Here is a 15,744-nt window from a genome sequence, read left to right on the forward strand (position 1 = left end):
AACATATGACAGAGGGCCTTGTGACATAGACCATATAGCTCATGTGTTTTTTTTTTTTTCAAATATTTGTTGAGTAATGGCTATACAATCTGAAAATAATATTTAGAAATTAAAGTAAGCTTAAGATTTCTAATACTACTTTTTCAAGACATCCCCCCCCACACACCTTTTCTACTAAAAGATTTAGCACTGAGATGCAAATCCCAAACTGTTCAAATTCCAAACTGTTCAAGCTGAGAAAGGCAAAAAGTAGAGATGGCTGACTGGTTGCTGGTGAGGGTTTCTTTTGAGATACCGATCTATGTTCCGTCCTAAACATTGCTTTTTACTTGTTTTTTTTTTTTTCTTTTTTGTCTTCTTGCTCTTCTAGAAAAAATAAACTATCCAAGATGACTGTCACTTACTCCAGTAAAGTAGCAAATGCGACTTTTTTTGGATTTCATAGGTTACTCCTCAAGTGGAGAGGCAGCATCTACAAACTGCTGTACAGAGAATTTATTGTTTTTGCTGTTCTTTACACAGCAATAAGTTTGACATACAGGTACTTTCCTTTGCATGTGTCCTTAAATGGCCAACAAATATCGTATAAGAATACAGTCTCAAAAATCCAAGCCTTTCAGTTGCCACTGACTTTTGCATTATGTGACCTCCTCCTCTGCATGATCCTCTGTTGCCTTCTTCTCCCTGGGACAGGGCACTTTAATCCACACCTAACCATTTTTACAATGTCAAATAGACTCTAATTGGTCACAATGATTGGTGCTAATTGGTATTAGTCATGCTTCCAGAATTTTGCTGTAGGCATAAGATGGAAGATTTATCCGTAGACCCTCACTAAGTGATGGTTTTGAAGGCAAAAGTCCACAGACAAATAATTATTTGTGCCTCTCTCTCAACTATGTCATTCATAGTTTGAGTTGGTGATTTGACAACTTGTAGCGACTGCCTACATACTGAACGTGTTTGTGAATGGTGTACCTCAGGGAATGTTCCTTCTTTTTTCCTGGAATGACAAAATCTTATCCAAGATGGTGCCCACCCCCCCAACCTTACCAATAGCTCAGTGAAAGAAAAGGCCTGAAAATTAATTTATTTTCTTTATATCTTCTGAGTTCAGGCATATTATATGAACAAAAGAAGATCTTTATTCTTTATAACATCACAAGCTATGCCTGTCAGATTGACAGGACATTTGAGCAACATTATGCCCAAGAAATACTTTTATGACTAAAAATTATAGTCAATAAAATTTTATCAGTATTATAAATGGGAAGCTCTATGAGTTTTTTAAATTATTAATAATGATTGCATACATTTCTTCTCTGGGAGAAGTTAAAACTTAAAAGAGAAAAGCTAAAGGTTTTTGAGGCTGTATTTCCACCTGTTCTGTGCACATCAGTTTGTGCTTTTCCTTCTGCGTACAGTGAACAAATTTGGGTACCATTGCTGTTACCGGCTTTCTTCCTTGCAGCCACAGGACCCCATGGGAAGAAGAGGGACATTAATTTGGCTGGCTGATAATGACCAGAAGTAAAATACGTATCAAAACTATCACTCCAAACAAATGTATATATTGGTATACATATTGGCAAAATATATTTAAAGGGAAATTTTTTATTAAAAACCTCATAATTTTTCAGATATATCTTCTCCATATGATATTATTTGGACTATTTATGTGTCATTTAATCCTCCAGACTGTGAAGTGGTGGAAGACACATGACGTTTCAGGATAATTGTCTCATTAGTTTATTTTTACTGATGTGAATTTACTGCTGCTACTGCTGCTCAGAATAGAAAACTCTTAGAGCAGTTGGTCGTAGCCAGAAATGCTCCATGGGGCCTTAACTTTGGTTCCAACATCTTATTTATACCCCACAAAATTGTATACATACATTTTTTCTAAAGACTAAAGAGTGCTTACATTTATAACAATAAGCATTAGTTCAAGTCACTTTTCATTTTTTAAAGTTCAAATGTAAATCTTGTTAAAATAGATCCTTATATCTTGATCAAAGGTCTACCACGAACAACAGGCTGGATTTGTCAAGGAAGGCAGACACACCTGTGGACATGTACAGACATAGTTTTATTCTCATGTCTACCAATGACCCCAAGTCTTTAATCCTGTTACAAGCAAATAGCTAGACTTAGCAAAAAGTCATAAGACCGAACCAGAATTCATTAATTTGATTATATCTCTTTTGATTTGGGGATGGATTAGACAAAATAATCGCTTTCTGTAAAATTTTTGTGTCTATTAGCTAAATATATTTTTCTTTGGACAACTATTAATACTAACAACCACTTTATTTTTGATTAAGGATGACACCGTATGCTAAGTGATTTTGAATGTCGTACATATTTTAATTCTCATAACATCCCCTGATACATAGATACTGTTATCCCCATTTACAAATGAGAGAGATTAAAAAAAAAGAGATTTGCTCAAAATCCAAATCTGTAAGTGGCAGGTTTTGGGATTCAAACTTAGCGTGGTCAGACACTACGGTCTGTGCTCTCCACATTAAATCCTCTCTGACTGTTTCTATTTGAGTACCAGCAACCATTCCAACTGTAATGTGTCATCAGCATCACCTTGCTAGGCCTGTCCACCAGGTGATGCCTCTCTTGTCAGCTTTTCCTGACTTCAGAATTTCTGACATCTCCTCCGAAGCTGAGGCAGGAACTCCAAGCTCACTCAGCACCCCACACACCTCGGTCAGCACCAGCTCCCAGGTCTTCATCTGCAGTCTGTTTGGTGGCTCACTGTCCAGTATCCCTCTGCTTCCTTCATCAAAGCTCTGCTGACCCAAAGTCCTCTGACACATGTTATAATGAGTGTTTCCAAGGGATCCTTCCTCCCTTGGAACAGCTGCATCCATTCGTTTACATGAATTCATCTGTGTTGCTTCTCTTTCGGGATTTTAATCATTATTATTAACATGCCTTGAGACATTTCTTCTGAGTCTGAATCTCCTCCTCTCCACATAAATATCAATAATAGCTCCATTAAATGGATTTATGTTTAACAATACCAGAAATGGGTTTGCATCAGATCTATAATATAAATTTAATATTTATATTATAGAAATATAAACCCATCAAATATAATAATAAAAATTTAACTTCTAATTGTCAAGTCTGTGTTGTTTTATATTTTAAATAATTGTAGGCTTTAAAATAAACAGTCATAACATCCCTCGAAGCACAACATGTGTAATCAAGCATGTGCTAAGCAGTGTATTCAGGAGGAAGTAAGATCAAAATGTCAAATCCAGGGTTATTATTTAATAATTACTTAATAAGTGTAATCCACTTAATTAAGATGCTCTTTTTTTTTAAGTACATCTGATGAATAATTGAAAAATGAACTCTTTTGTGAGGTATCTCGCTCCAAATCCAATACATTAATCATATAAAAATTTAAAAATATGAAGTATTTAAAAATCAAATGGTCAATATGTCTCATTGTCTAATGGCCAATAACACTTAAGTACTAAAAACGTTAGTACTTAAAACATTCAGCCATTAAAAAGCTTTTGAAATACATCAGCTTTGGTAGAAAAGAAAAAGTTATCGCTCCTTAAAAAAAAAAATTGAGATTATTTGTGCTTAATTGTTTGCACTGAATGTCACTTGCAAAGCAGGTGCAGAAGTATAATATCGTAAAGGGCTGTGCATTTTATTTTTGCTCCAGATTCTTACTTACAGGAGCCCAAAAACGTTACTTTGAAAAATTATCAATTTACTGTGACAGATATGCTGAACAAATTCCAGTAACCTTTGTGCTTGGTAAGTATAGGTCACACGCAGAATGCAGCCACACAGCTGTCTCCGTTACGATGACACCGATGACTCTGCATGGGAGTGTTTCCAAGCTGAGAGGCATGCCTGAAAAGCCAGTGCTTGCAGTACAAACCAGAATCATCCTTAAGGTTGACCTTCAGGGTGGCTTTCGCTAAATTAACACCAAACAAGTCTGAGGTAATAATCTGCTCTTGGACAATTAAGCTTTCTCTTGACTAACGCTCCATTTTTGCCATCAATATTTGAGTTCTAATAGCCACTTACTGGGTGCTACGGCATTGCCAGGCACAAATTACTTTTTTTTTTTTTTTTCTGGAGGGCAAAACCATTAGATATGGATAACGATATATTTTTACCACCCGCCCCCGCCCCCATCCCTAAAAAGGCTAAAAATCTGCTAAAAGCATCAGTGTCGACAATGTGTCTGCAGGAAGAAACTGCTTTACAGTTTCCTGTTACTCTACAGGGTTTTATGTCACTCTCGTAGTGAACCGATGGTGGAACCAGTTTGTGAACCTGCCCTGGCCGGACAGGCTGATGTTCCTCATCTCCAGCAGTGTCCACGGGAGCGACGAGCACGGCCGCCTGCTCAGGAGGACGCTGATGCGCTACGTCAACCTCACGTCCCTGCTCATCTTCCGCTCCGTGAGCACGGCTGTGTACAAGCGGTTTCCGACGATGGACCATGTGGTGGAAGCAGGTACTGTGAATGGCTTTTCCTTCCACGGGGCTCCACTCAGCCCCTGTGAGAACCTTCAGAGTTCCTTTGAAAATTCCTTTTATTTATGCATTCATTCATTCATTCATTCATTCAAGAAACATTTACTGATTACTTGCCACGTGCCAGAAACAGTCTTAAGAGGCAAAAATGAATAAGACATGGTTCCTGCCCTCAGGAAGTTTACTTTGGGGGTGGAGCAAAGGAAGCGGCAGTCAACCTCAAATGAAGTCGGGGACAGTCACATGGTCTTTAGGTAAATATAATAATTATGATCATTATTTATTGAAGCCATCTGTAATGTTACCTTAATTTCCTGCACTTTACAGTTTATGTACTTTCATAAATATTATTTCATTGGGACCTCAAAAAAAAAAAAAAAAAAAAAGAGAGATTTCAGAGAGGTTACGACCTGCCCTGGATCACATTGGTCATTAGTCAGAGAGCCAACATTTCCATTCCTGTTGTTGACAGATCTGAGAGTTTGTAGGAATGTATCAACAAATAGCAGAAAATACCGGAACCATGAGATGATCCTGCCTTTATACTGAGTACAGTCTCAAGTTAGGTTGCAATATCCAGTCTTCTTTTCTAAAATGTCCTTGAAAATAGATTTTTTTTGGGGGGTGGCTTCTGTTTTTAATTGTATTTTGTATTGAAGTGTGGTTGATATACAGTGTTAGTTTTAGATGTACAGCAAAGCGATTCAGTTATACTTACACATATGTATATATATTTTTTCAGATCCTTTTCCATTATTACAAGAAATTGACTGTAGTTCCCCATGTCATACAGTAGAAAATAGATTTTTTGAGAAAAACACTTTTTGTTTGTTTTTGGAGGTTTGGGGGGGCTTTTGTTTGATTTGGTTTTGCCTTCTTGGATGGGTGATATAAACAGGGATTAAAAAGCCAGAGTAAGGGTTCACATCCTTACTCCACCACTTACTGGCCCCATGACCTTGTCTGAGTTACTTAGTCCTTCTACGCTTCAATTTCCTCACCCGTGAAATGAGTTTATAGTGATTTATAACAGCATCTATCTCATACACTTCCCATGGGCTTGTTGTGAGGATTAAATAAGTTAATACTTGCAGTGTTTGGAGCGGCACCTGGCACATGGTGTGACATGGGTTCTTGCGGTTAATAATGAAATCATCTAGTCCAATGGCACACATAGCCCTTTGGTCACGTTAGAAGACCCATTTGATACGACATTCCAGGTCTTCTTCAACTGCTGTGACCAGGAGGCTGGGAAAGTCATGGTGGAACTACGAAAGGAGGAGTGTGGAGGATGTTATTAGGGGTATTGAGAAAGTAATGGGATGGAAAGAGTTGGTTAAGGATTCAGATGAAGAGGACAAATAGCCTCACAAATGCACAGGTATATTATGATATAAAACCAGCTGGAACTTTTAAAAAAAAATGAACTGCCACACCTCCTTGAAATTTAACGGTTGAGTACGGATTCAGAATGACCAACTTGAAAATGCCATCTGATAACTTAACTTTCTCACCCCGATGTCTAAAGAAATCAAATGCAGTAAGAATTCTGACCTCTGAATAAAGTGCTGAAAACAAATGACAAAGGTTTGGCCCATTCCAAATGGATGAGTGAGGGCTGAGGTTTACTTGGCTGAATAAAGGGGACATTTCTCTAGTCCTGACGCATCCTTGGAAAGAAGAGAGCGCATTCTGACAGGAATCGGACTCCAGGCCCAACTCTCAGAGGGAGTCTCATCCTCTCAGCGTCACCTCCACGTGGAAAGCAGGCCGGGAGGCAGCCAGGGTCGGCTGGCGATGGAGAGGCCTCTGGGGCCTCTGGTCAGACCTGGGCTCAACGAGGCCTGAGTTGTGCTCAGGTCTAAGCAGGAAGTAGAAACTGTGCGATGAATGGGAGAACGCCGTGAACTCGTTTCCTTAAGGAGCATTTTTCATAATATCAAGTCTCACTCCTTGTCAAACTTTGACAAATTCCTGTCAGGTACTTGCATCCACCCTTTCCCCCTTTCCAAGGCATTTGGAACACTGGAATACTTCTCTCTCCCCAACTACCAACACCCCCAACTATTCCAAGGGCATATGGAAAGCATCTCTCCTTGATGCGCATTGAAACGAGCATGTGTGTCTCGAAGTGTGATCCGCAGACCCACAGACCCACAGACCCTTTACATCTCAAATAACTTGAGTTGTTTATTTAAAATGCATACTCCTGGGCCCCACTGCTGACCTACTGAATCAGAACTGTTGTGTGTAAGGCCTAGGAAACCTGCTTTTAAACATGCTCTGACATTGCTTTTTTTAATACACTGAAGTTTGAGAAGTACTGAGTCTTTTCTGAGATGCTTGTTTTTCTAACCCTTTTTCTCACCCCTGGGATAAAAAGGCTTTGGCATCCATCAAATAATTCGTTACTAATATTTTTTAAAGTTGCGACTGTTAAGAAAAGGGGGTGAATTCAAGGTTTTGACCGTGCTGGAGGCTCCAGAATGGGAGGGCGGCTTCGGGGAGCCGTCTGATCAGAGCTACCATCTAGGAGACTTGAGTTAGACCTGCCTGGACTAATTCAAGAAGCATCGTTCTCGCTTCAGTTTTTTGGGCGGTTTGTGCGGCGGGTCTGAAGGAGGAAGAGAACTGAGGGAGACAGGGGGCGGGGCTAAAGCCTTTGCAAGTGCCCTCTGGGGCCGGCACTGATTAACGCAGTTAATCTCTTACATTCCTAAAAGGAAAGGCAGAAGAGTAGTGGATCTGCTTGCCCGCAGGAAAGCAAGATTTGCATATTAGGCGGTGGAGCAAAGGTTCTGAGCCACTGCCTGAGCAAGCTGGGGGACATGCTTCGGAGTCCGGGTCCTTCCTGGCTGCCCCATGGCCGCCCACGTGGGTGGGCACCCTCTCTGCTGACCGGCGGCCCGGACTGACCGGCCTTCCCGCTCCTTTCCCCAACAGAGAAGGCTGACTCAGTCTGCACGTGGGGTCAGTGTCTAGGCTCTCCCAGCTGGGCACATGCCTCCACCACTCTCTGACTGTCCTCCGCCAGTGCCAAGGTTTCTGGGAAGAACAGGGAGTTCAGGGATGGCGGGAAATGTTTGGCAGATGCCCTGAGCCCAGAGCCAGGGCACCTGCTCTGCCTGAGGGCAGAGAGGGCTAGTAAGTAGAGCCCAGGGGCCCCAAAGGAGTGGGGGCAAAGGCAGGAGGCAATGTTGAAGGCACCAAAAACCTTGTGTCAGGTGACTTCCCTCCATAAAACCACCTATCAGGGAAATGACATGTTCTCAAACTTCAGTGCCCATTAGAGATGGTTAAAAATCAATATTGCTCAGGGGGGAGGGTATAGCTCAGTGGTACAGCCCATGCTTAGCATGCAGAAGCTCCTGGGTTCAATCCCAGTACCTCTACTAAATAAATAAAAATCTAATTAATTATCTCCCCCCAAAAGAAAAAAAAAATCAATATTGCTCCAAACGCAGATCCCAAGACACCAGCCCCAGAGTCCGATTCAGCAGGGTTAGGGTGGGGTCCAGGAATGAGTGTATTTAACAAGTTCCTGGAGATTTTGAGGCCGGGGGGGGGGGGGCGGTCTCTGGATCACACTCTGAGAAACAGTGGGCTTTAAGGCAATGGGAGTTTCCCTCCAACCTCTTTGTTTTGCTTTGGGAAGGACCCTTGCCCCCCAGATTCAGGGCTGGCCAGGAGGAAATGAGTGAGAGGGCAGAGAGAATGAAGACCAGCACCTCCTTTTGAAGCATCTGGCAATTGTTTGACTAGAGCTGGGAGCTAGGTCACTCATCTGCTGGTCCCTGAACGTTCCTTGCTTTAAGTTGGACGGTCAAGTTACATTATTCTAGGAAATTACAGTACCATTTCTCTGGGAAATACACATGCTTTGATGTTATAGGCTAAATTTCTCATATTAAAAATTGAAAGTTCTCTGTTTATGCTCCCATGAAACTAGAAATATAACAACTGAATGCAGAATAATGTCTATTATGCTGAAAATTCTCCAAACCGGTCTGTTATCAAACAGTTATATTTATTCAAGGAGCTGCAACCAAGGAGTCTCTGTCATTTTCCCTCTTGGCTACAAACCTGCTCTGGAAAATTCCAGTCATTTCAATCACCTTTCCTGGAAGATGTCTCAGTCTAAATCCGATCAGGTGCACAGTTCCAGACCTTTGCCAATTCAAGTAATGGCCTTAATTGGGTGCTTACGTCATGGTATGAGACTGAGTCAAAACTTTTTTTTCTGGGGTTTTACAGTGCAAGAGAAGAAAATCTTTCCCTACAAAATTCTGCACCAGAAGCACAAAAATAGGTAATGGGAAATTATATACATTCCTCTAAAAGAAACATTACTAAATCTGTTGCTAAGTCTGTCATGCCTTTGCTGATTTAACAAAGATTTATTGAGTGTATACAGTATACAGCTAAAAGCAAGAGTGGATACCATCCCTGTCCTCAAGGATCAGGAAAAATCACTACAAATCTTTTCTCCCATGAATCATTTTGAGAGACAAGCACAAACGTATTTATGGCTGGACTTCACATCACTCCATTGCATTCCTATCGCTCTAAAACAGTTTCCTTCTGTGCTTGGTAGCCTGTAGGAGTGGTTAAAAGACAGTAAAATTGGAGACAAGGGCACTGTTTTGTTTTCTTAAAGGCCTGGAATCTTAACATGAAGTTCCTTGAGCTTCCGCTATGATGAGAGAGAGCCTGTGAAGACCCCATCAGGAGTTTTAGGCTAACAGGCATAACCAAGCAAGCCCAGTTGCCAAGGGGCTGTTGAGAGAAAAGTTCTAACTTTGGATGCTCTGGCGGGAAGGCTAGCCCCACACTTAGATCACTTATCTGTGATCTTCTCTCCCTAAGTCAAATCCAATGGATTTTGTCTAATATTGACATTCTGCCCTGTGGTCAGCCGTTCAAGTTTTTCCCTGCCTCTTTCTGTGGCTGTGGGACTCCTTGGTCTCTCTGAAATCCCCCACTGCTCTGTGTTGCAGGAGAGATGATCAAGGGGACGGTGGCATTCATGGCTGTACCAGTCTTTCTCTGTTGGCTGAACTTTTACAGGCTGAGTCTATAGTCTTACACGATGAGCCCAAAACAGATGGAACGTCACCCTGGGAGTGAAATTTGATTCACCTATGCATGCTGGCTCTACACAGCAGAGAAACTGCACAGTAGAAACACCCTCCTTGAATTAATACCATGGATGGGCAGTCTCAGCCCAGTATTTGAAGGCTCCCCACAGCTCTGTTTTAGGAGTTAAATCAAGATGTGCCAATCAATATTTCTCTAAGTATGATCATAGACCACCACATTCATTGAATTATCAGGGATGCTGGTTTAAATTGCAGATTCCCAGACAGTCCATGACATGTGAATCTCTGGGGCTTAGGACCTAGAAGTCCACTTTTAAACAAGCTCCCCAGAAGAATTATGTTTGACACAGACCAAGATGACTAAAGAGGCCAGATTGCTGTGTGACTCTGTGCACGAGGGCAGTTGTCCCCAACTTTGTTACAAGTTGAAATTGCTAGGAATCTTTTAAAAATACTGATATATGGGCCAATGAGTACATGAAAAGATGCTCAACATCACTAATTATTAGAGAAATGCAAATCAAAACTACAGTGAAGTATCACCTCACACAGGTCAGAATGGCCATAATCAAAAGTCTACAAACAATAAATGCTGGAAAGGCTGTGAAGAAAAGGGACCCCTCCTACACTGTTGGTGGGATGCAAATTGGTGCAGCCACTATGGAGGACAGTATAGAGGGTCCTTAAAAAACTACAAATAAAGTTACCATCTGATCCAGCAATCCCATTCTTGGGCATATATCTGGAGAAAATTCTAATTCAAAAAGATACATGCACCTCAGTGTTCATAGCAGCACTATTTACAATAGCCAAGACATAGAAACAACCTAAACGTCCATCGACAGATGACTGGATAAAGAAGTTATGAGGGGTGTGTGTGTGTGTGTGTGTGTGTGTGTGTGTGTGTGTGTGTGTGTGTGATGGAATACTACTCAGCCATCAAAAAGAATGAAAATGCCATTTGCAGCAACATGGATGGACCTAGAAATTATCATACTAAGTAATCTAAGTCAGACAGAGAAAGACAAATATCATCATGTGATATCACTTATATGTGGAATCTAAAATATGATACAAATGAACTTATTTATGAAACAGAAACAGACTCACAGACATAGAGAACAAATCTATGGTTACCAGAGGGGGAAGGCAGGATGGGGGAGGGATAAATTAGGAGTTTGGATTTAGCAGATACAAACTACTACATATAAAATAGATAAACAACAAGGTCCTACTATATCGCACAGGGAACTATATTCATTATCTTATAACAAACTATAATGGAAAAGAATCTGAAAAAGATTTCATTCATATACACACACACACACATATATATATATACATATAACTGGATCACTTTGTTATATGCCAGAAACTAATACAACATGGTAAATTAACTATACTTCAATTTTTAAAAGTACTGATGTCTGGCTCACACCCCCAGACGTTAGGATGCAGTAGGCACACAGAGCAACCTGGGTATCAGGAGTTTTTAAGGCTCCCCAGACCTTTCCAGCATGCAGCAAAGTCTAGGAACCACTGCACCAGAGTGTATCTATTAACTCTTCCAACTTTATCTGCAAAATTGCCTCAAACATGTTTACCCAAAGCAAATCAAATTCTGGGCCACCTGGACAGGCGAGGAGTTGACAGCACAGATTTTATGAATGATACTTCCTGTGCATCCTGTGTAGAAGGCAAATAGGATGCTAATTTAGAGACGGGAATATGGCTGACTAGAGATGTTTTGCTCACATTAGGAAAACAGAGGAGCTTCTTGGTCTCCGTTCAGCGTTGCTACCCCAGAAACTGATTTTACTCAACCATATCCTATTTCCAGCTTTTCAAACTGTGAGTTGTAACTTATTATTAGGTTCTTAAATCATTGTAATGGCTTTCAGCCAGCATCTTTTACGGAATGGAATGGAACAGAACAGCAAATATCAGAGAACACGTCATGCAGAAGAGCCAATAATTGTTTCGGGAACTACAACTATATATCTTACTGGGTTTCATGGTAAAAAAAAAAAAAAAAAAAAAAGTCTGAATACTGCCTGAAAATACCCAATGCCTTCACAATATTGATTCCATTTCTCTCTCACTCTCGTTTTGCCTCTCCTTCATTTTCCCAGTTGACAGAGATTTCTAAACTTCTACCACTGAACTTAAAGAACAGCTGTAGTTGAATCTGGTGGCTTCATTCCATTCACTTGAAAAGCACGGCGAGAAAATGAGCCAGGCTCGCTGCAATGTTCCTGAGCGAGTCATCTCTCTGAGAAGGGCTCAGATGCTGAATGCACAGCTTTCTCTTTCAGAAAGAATGGGCAATAAACCCATTCTGCCTGAAAGTTTTGAGACACAGAGCTTTCAGTTCTTCTGCTAATAGAGTCTCATGTGCACGCTCTGCTTTAAAGGCAAAAAAAAAAAAAAAAAAAAAAACCAACCTGCCTCAGCTTCAACCGAATCTGTGATTCCCAGAATATTGTTTATCAATGGACTTCAGCGGTCCTTTGGTTTGAAGGCCATAAAATTTTGCCTTAAAGTAGCAGATCCTACTCTATCAAACCACAATTCAAGTCACAAGTAAATACAAACATATATGTATATGTGCGTTTATATATATATATATATATATATATATATATATATATATATATATATATATTTTTTTTTTTTTTTTTTTTTTACTCTGGTTTGAAATACTAAGGAAGGTTCTTTGGGATAAGCAATATGAAAATTGCTGAGCAGAGCTGAACCAGCCAGAAAGCCAGAAGGAAAAGAGATAGCAAGACATTCAAGGCAGATGTAATGGCAAGATAAAACAGTGATGTCAGGGGTGTGGCCAGGGTCTGAGGGAGCGGGGCATGAAGACAGACATGTGATGGAGGCCGGGTCACGCGAGGACCAGCCAGCTGATAGTAGGGCCAAACTGTAGCAGATCAACACCTGTGGTTAGCATAGCTTTAGAGATGAGGATAATGACCACATTCTGAAAAAGATCGTTGGTCTGCGGTTAGAATGACCTGAAGTGCTGACGGCGATAACATTCCATTTCATAACAAATGCCCCTTGAATTGATGTGACCGACCATCTAGACTTTTCTTTCAATGGACCGATAATTCAGCTTCCAAAGATGGGGCTACTTTGGATAAGATGTGCAACCCTGTGGGAAATAAACATTATTCAGCCTAAACACTCTCGGCGGACACATTCATGTCTGGTTCATCTTTCACAGCACCTAGCCCAGTCCTCAGTACGTCTGGGCTGAACACTGGAAATCACCTGCTTTCCTAGCTCTCCACGTCCCCTTCCCGTCAGTGGGTGTGCCACATGAGGCAGGGGCGGACCTAACTCTGGTTTTAGTGTTTGCATTAAATGAACCCTCACTCTGCACATTTGCTTTCCACTGAGAAGCCAAGAAAGGACCTGCCAGCACAATCTGATCCATACTCCTGAATAAAAAATAACCAGAGGTAGAGTTATTCTTTGGTCAAATGACAGAGATTGCAGCCAGTATATAAATGGGGTCATTTTTTTTAAATTGCACTATAAATCCCAAGAATATAACTGCTAGACAATTGGCATGAAATGTCTGAAAACAGGCTTCCAGTAAAAGGTAGAACCACGGCAGCAAGTCTTTAAGCAAAGAGCCAAGACAGGTCAAGTTCATCTATTAACTTCTTGTGATAAGATGTAATCACGGTGTGGGTCTTAAAAAAAAAAAAAAAAACAGATTATCTGGATCAGGCAGCAACTATGAAAGGAACTGAGGAAGAAGACAAGAATTCTCAGGCTCATTCTTATTTCTGACCGCCAGAGAGAGTCCAATTCCCTTCCCAGATAACCTGGGTATTATCTAAAACTAGTCTCTTGTTGGTAAATATTGGCTTTGTAGTTGATACTCTGTTTATTTCAAAGACTGAATAAACAGAATCTTCATTTAGTGAGGCAGTGATTTTCAAACACTGCTGTACATTAGAATTTCCTGCAGAACTTGGTAAGCATGCAACTGTCTGGACCCAATTCCATTAAATCACCCAGGAAGATTTAAAGGCGTGCTTATGCCTGGACCTCACTCTAGACCAAACGAATCAGGATCTCTGGGGATAAGGCAAATAAATGCACTGGTATTTTTTAAAAGTATCCGCATGAGACTCTAAGGTTCAACACCGGGTGGAGAACTGCTCTCCTGAGTCTGGTTCAGCAGGTAAGGGTGGAGCCCCGCCCTCTCCATATATAATGGGCGTCACAGGTGATTCAGACGCCCATGACCTGTGGACCCTATTCTCAATACACTGGCCTGGATCACATCGAAGGTCTAGGTGACTCCAAAGCTCTGTGGATCAGTGACTATCAAAACGGGCAAGTCTCACTTTGAATTCTTTCCTGTCATAGCAACATCACATAAATATAACTCAGTCTGGGGGGAAGGGTATAGCTCAAGTGGTAGAGCACATGCTTAGCACGCATGGGGTCCTGGGTTCAATCTCCAGTACCGCCACTGAAAAACCAAAGAAACAGACCTAATTACCTTCCCCCTGCAAAAAAAAATTCAGTCTGCATGGTGAGGAGGGAGGGTTACGTTAAGCAGGAAAACCAAATTCATAAACTGATTACCAATAGATACAAACTGTGTCACATTAGGGTAAAAGTTGGTTTTGGCGGGGAGAGCATAGCTCGAGTGGTAGAATGTATGCTTAGCATGCACAAGGTCCCGGGTTCAATCTCCAGTCGCTCCTCTAAAAATAAATAAGTAAACCTAATTACCTCCCCACAAACAAACAAAAAAGTTGATTTTCATCTGAAGGTGTGATCAGAATTTCATAAGCAGATTGTATTTCTGAATCAAAAGTAACTCAAAATTCATATATAGCAAAAGTCAGTTTTAGAAATAAGCTTTAATTCAGAAAACATTATTTATACTAAATCATAATTAACATGTAAATGTCTCCTTAAAATAAAAAGTCAATGGGGTAAGTACAAGGACTGCACATTGCAGCATTTTATTTTTTTTTTAATTTAATTAATTTATTTTAGGGGCGGAGGGTAGTTACGTTCATTTATGTATGTATTTTTAGAGGAAGGACTGGGGATTGAACCCAGGACCTTTGTATTCTAAGAATGCACCCTACCACTTGAGCTACACCCTCCTCCCCTTTTGCAGCATTTTAAAGGGCTTATTTATTTTATTTTTTATTGAAGCATTGTTGATTTATAATGTTAGTTTCAGGTGTACAGCAAAGTGATTCAGTTACACAAATGCATACATATTTTTTTCAGATTCTTTTCCATTATAGCTTATTACAAGAAACTGTATATGGTTCCCTGTGCTATACAGTAGGTCCTTGCTGTTTATCTATTTTACATATAATAATGTGTATCTGTTTTTCCAAACTCCTAATTTATCCATCCCCCCACCTTTCCCCTTTGGTCACCATAGTTTGTTTTCTATGTCTGTGAATCTATTTCTGTTTTGTAAATAAGTTCATTTGTGTCATATTTTTTAAGATTCCGCACATAAGTGGTATCAAATAGTATTTGTCTTTCTCTGATTTACGTCACTTAATATGATCATTTTTAGGTCCATCCATGTTGTGCAGCATTATTTTTAATAGCAAAAAATTTAGACAACTTAAAAGTCTATTCAGAAGAGGACTAGTTATATAAAATATTGTACATGGCTAGGTAGAATGCAGCCATTAAAAAGAATGCTGCTGCTCTCTATGTATTAACCAAAACAGATCTCTAAGATGTAACTTGAAAAATAGAAGCAAATGGCAGATATGGATGGAATATAAAGCCATTTCTGTTTTTAAAAACTTGGCCTGTATGAAATCTGTGATATTTCCCTGGAAAGACACACAATAACCTGGTTGTAGCGGTTTCCTTCAGGGAGGGAAACTGGTTAGGAAAATGAGACTCACTTTCCCCATTAAAATTCCTTTGGCCCTTTTGGATTTTTGTACCATTTGAATCACTAAATCAAAAAATTTTAATCCTCTTTTTTTGAGGTGGGGGGGACGAGGATAATTAGGTTTGTTTGTTTGTTTGTTTATTGTTTAAAGGAGGCACCAGAGCACGCACTCAGTCACTGAGCTATACCCTCATCCCATCC

At 40.4% G+C, this 15,744-nt stretch overlaps 2 protein-coding genes across 18 annotated transcripts in view; one reads left to right on the forward strand and one right to left on the reverse strand.

Moving 5' to 3' along the window:
- The window catches only part of RAB3IP (RAB3A interacting protein), a 149,173-nt gene that overhangs the window by 86,086 nt on the left and 47,343 nt on the right, over positions 1–15,744 (reverse strand). The gene's annotated exons all lie outside the window — the stretch shown is intronic.
- BEST3 (bestrophin 3) overlaps positions 1–15,744 on the forward strand; it is a 44,304-nt gene that overhangs the window by 1,685 nt on the left and 26,875 nt on the right. For 2 of the 16 annotated variants that reach the window (XM_010950499.3, XM_045513293.2), the window contains exons 2-4: positions 371–541; positions 3,701–3,795; positions 4,277–4,510. In XM_010950499.3, the coding sequence (XP_010948801.2) occupies positions 390–541; positions 3,701–3,795; positions 4,277–4,510 (481 nt within the window). In that variant the 5' untranslated portion in view covers positions 371–389. Of the gene's footprint in view, positions 1–370; positions 542–3,658; positions 3,988–4,276; positions 4,511–15,744 lie in introns of those variants that run through there. The other 14 variants (XM_045513288.2, XM_074375411.1, XM_074375413.1 and 11 more) reach the window with 14 other exon arrangements.

The sequence above is a fragment of the Camelus bactrianus genome, chromosome 12 (genome assembly GCF_048773025.1).
Source record: "Camelus bactrianus isolate YW-2024 breed Bactrian camel chromosome 12, ASM4877302v1, whole genome shotgun sequence".
NCBI lineage: Eukaryota > Metazoa > Chordata > Mammalia > Artiodactyla > Camelidae > Camelus > Camelus bactrianus.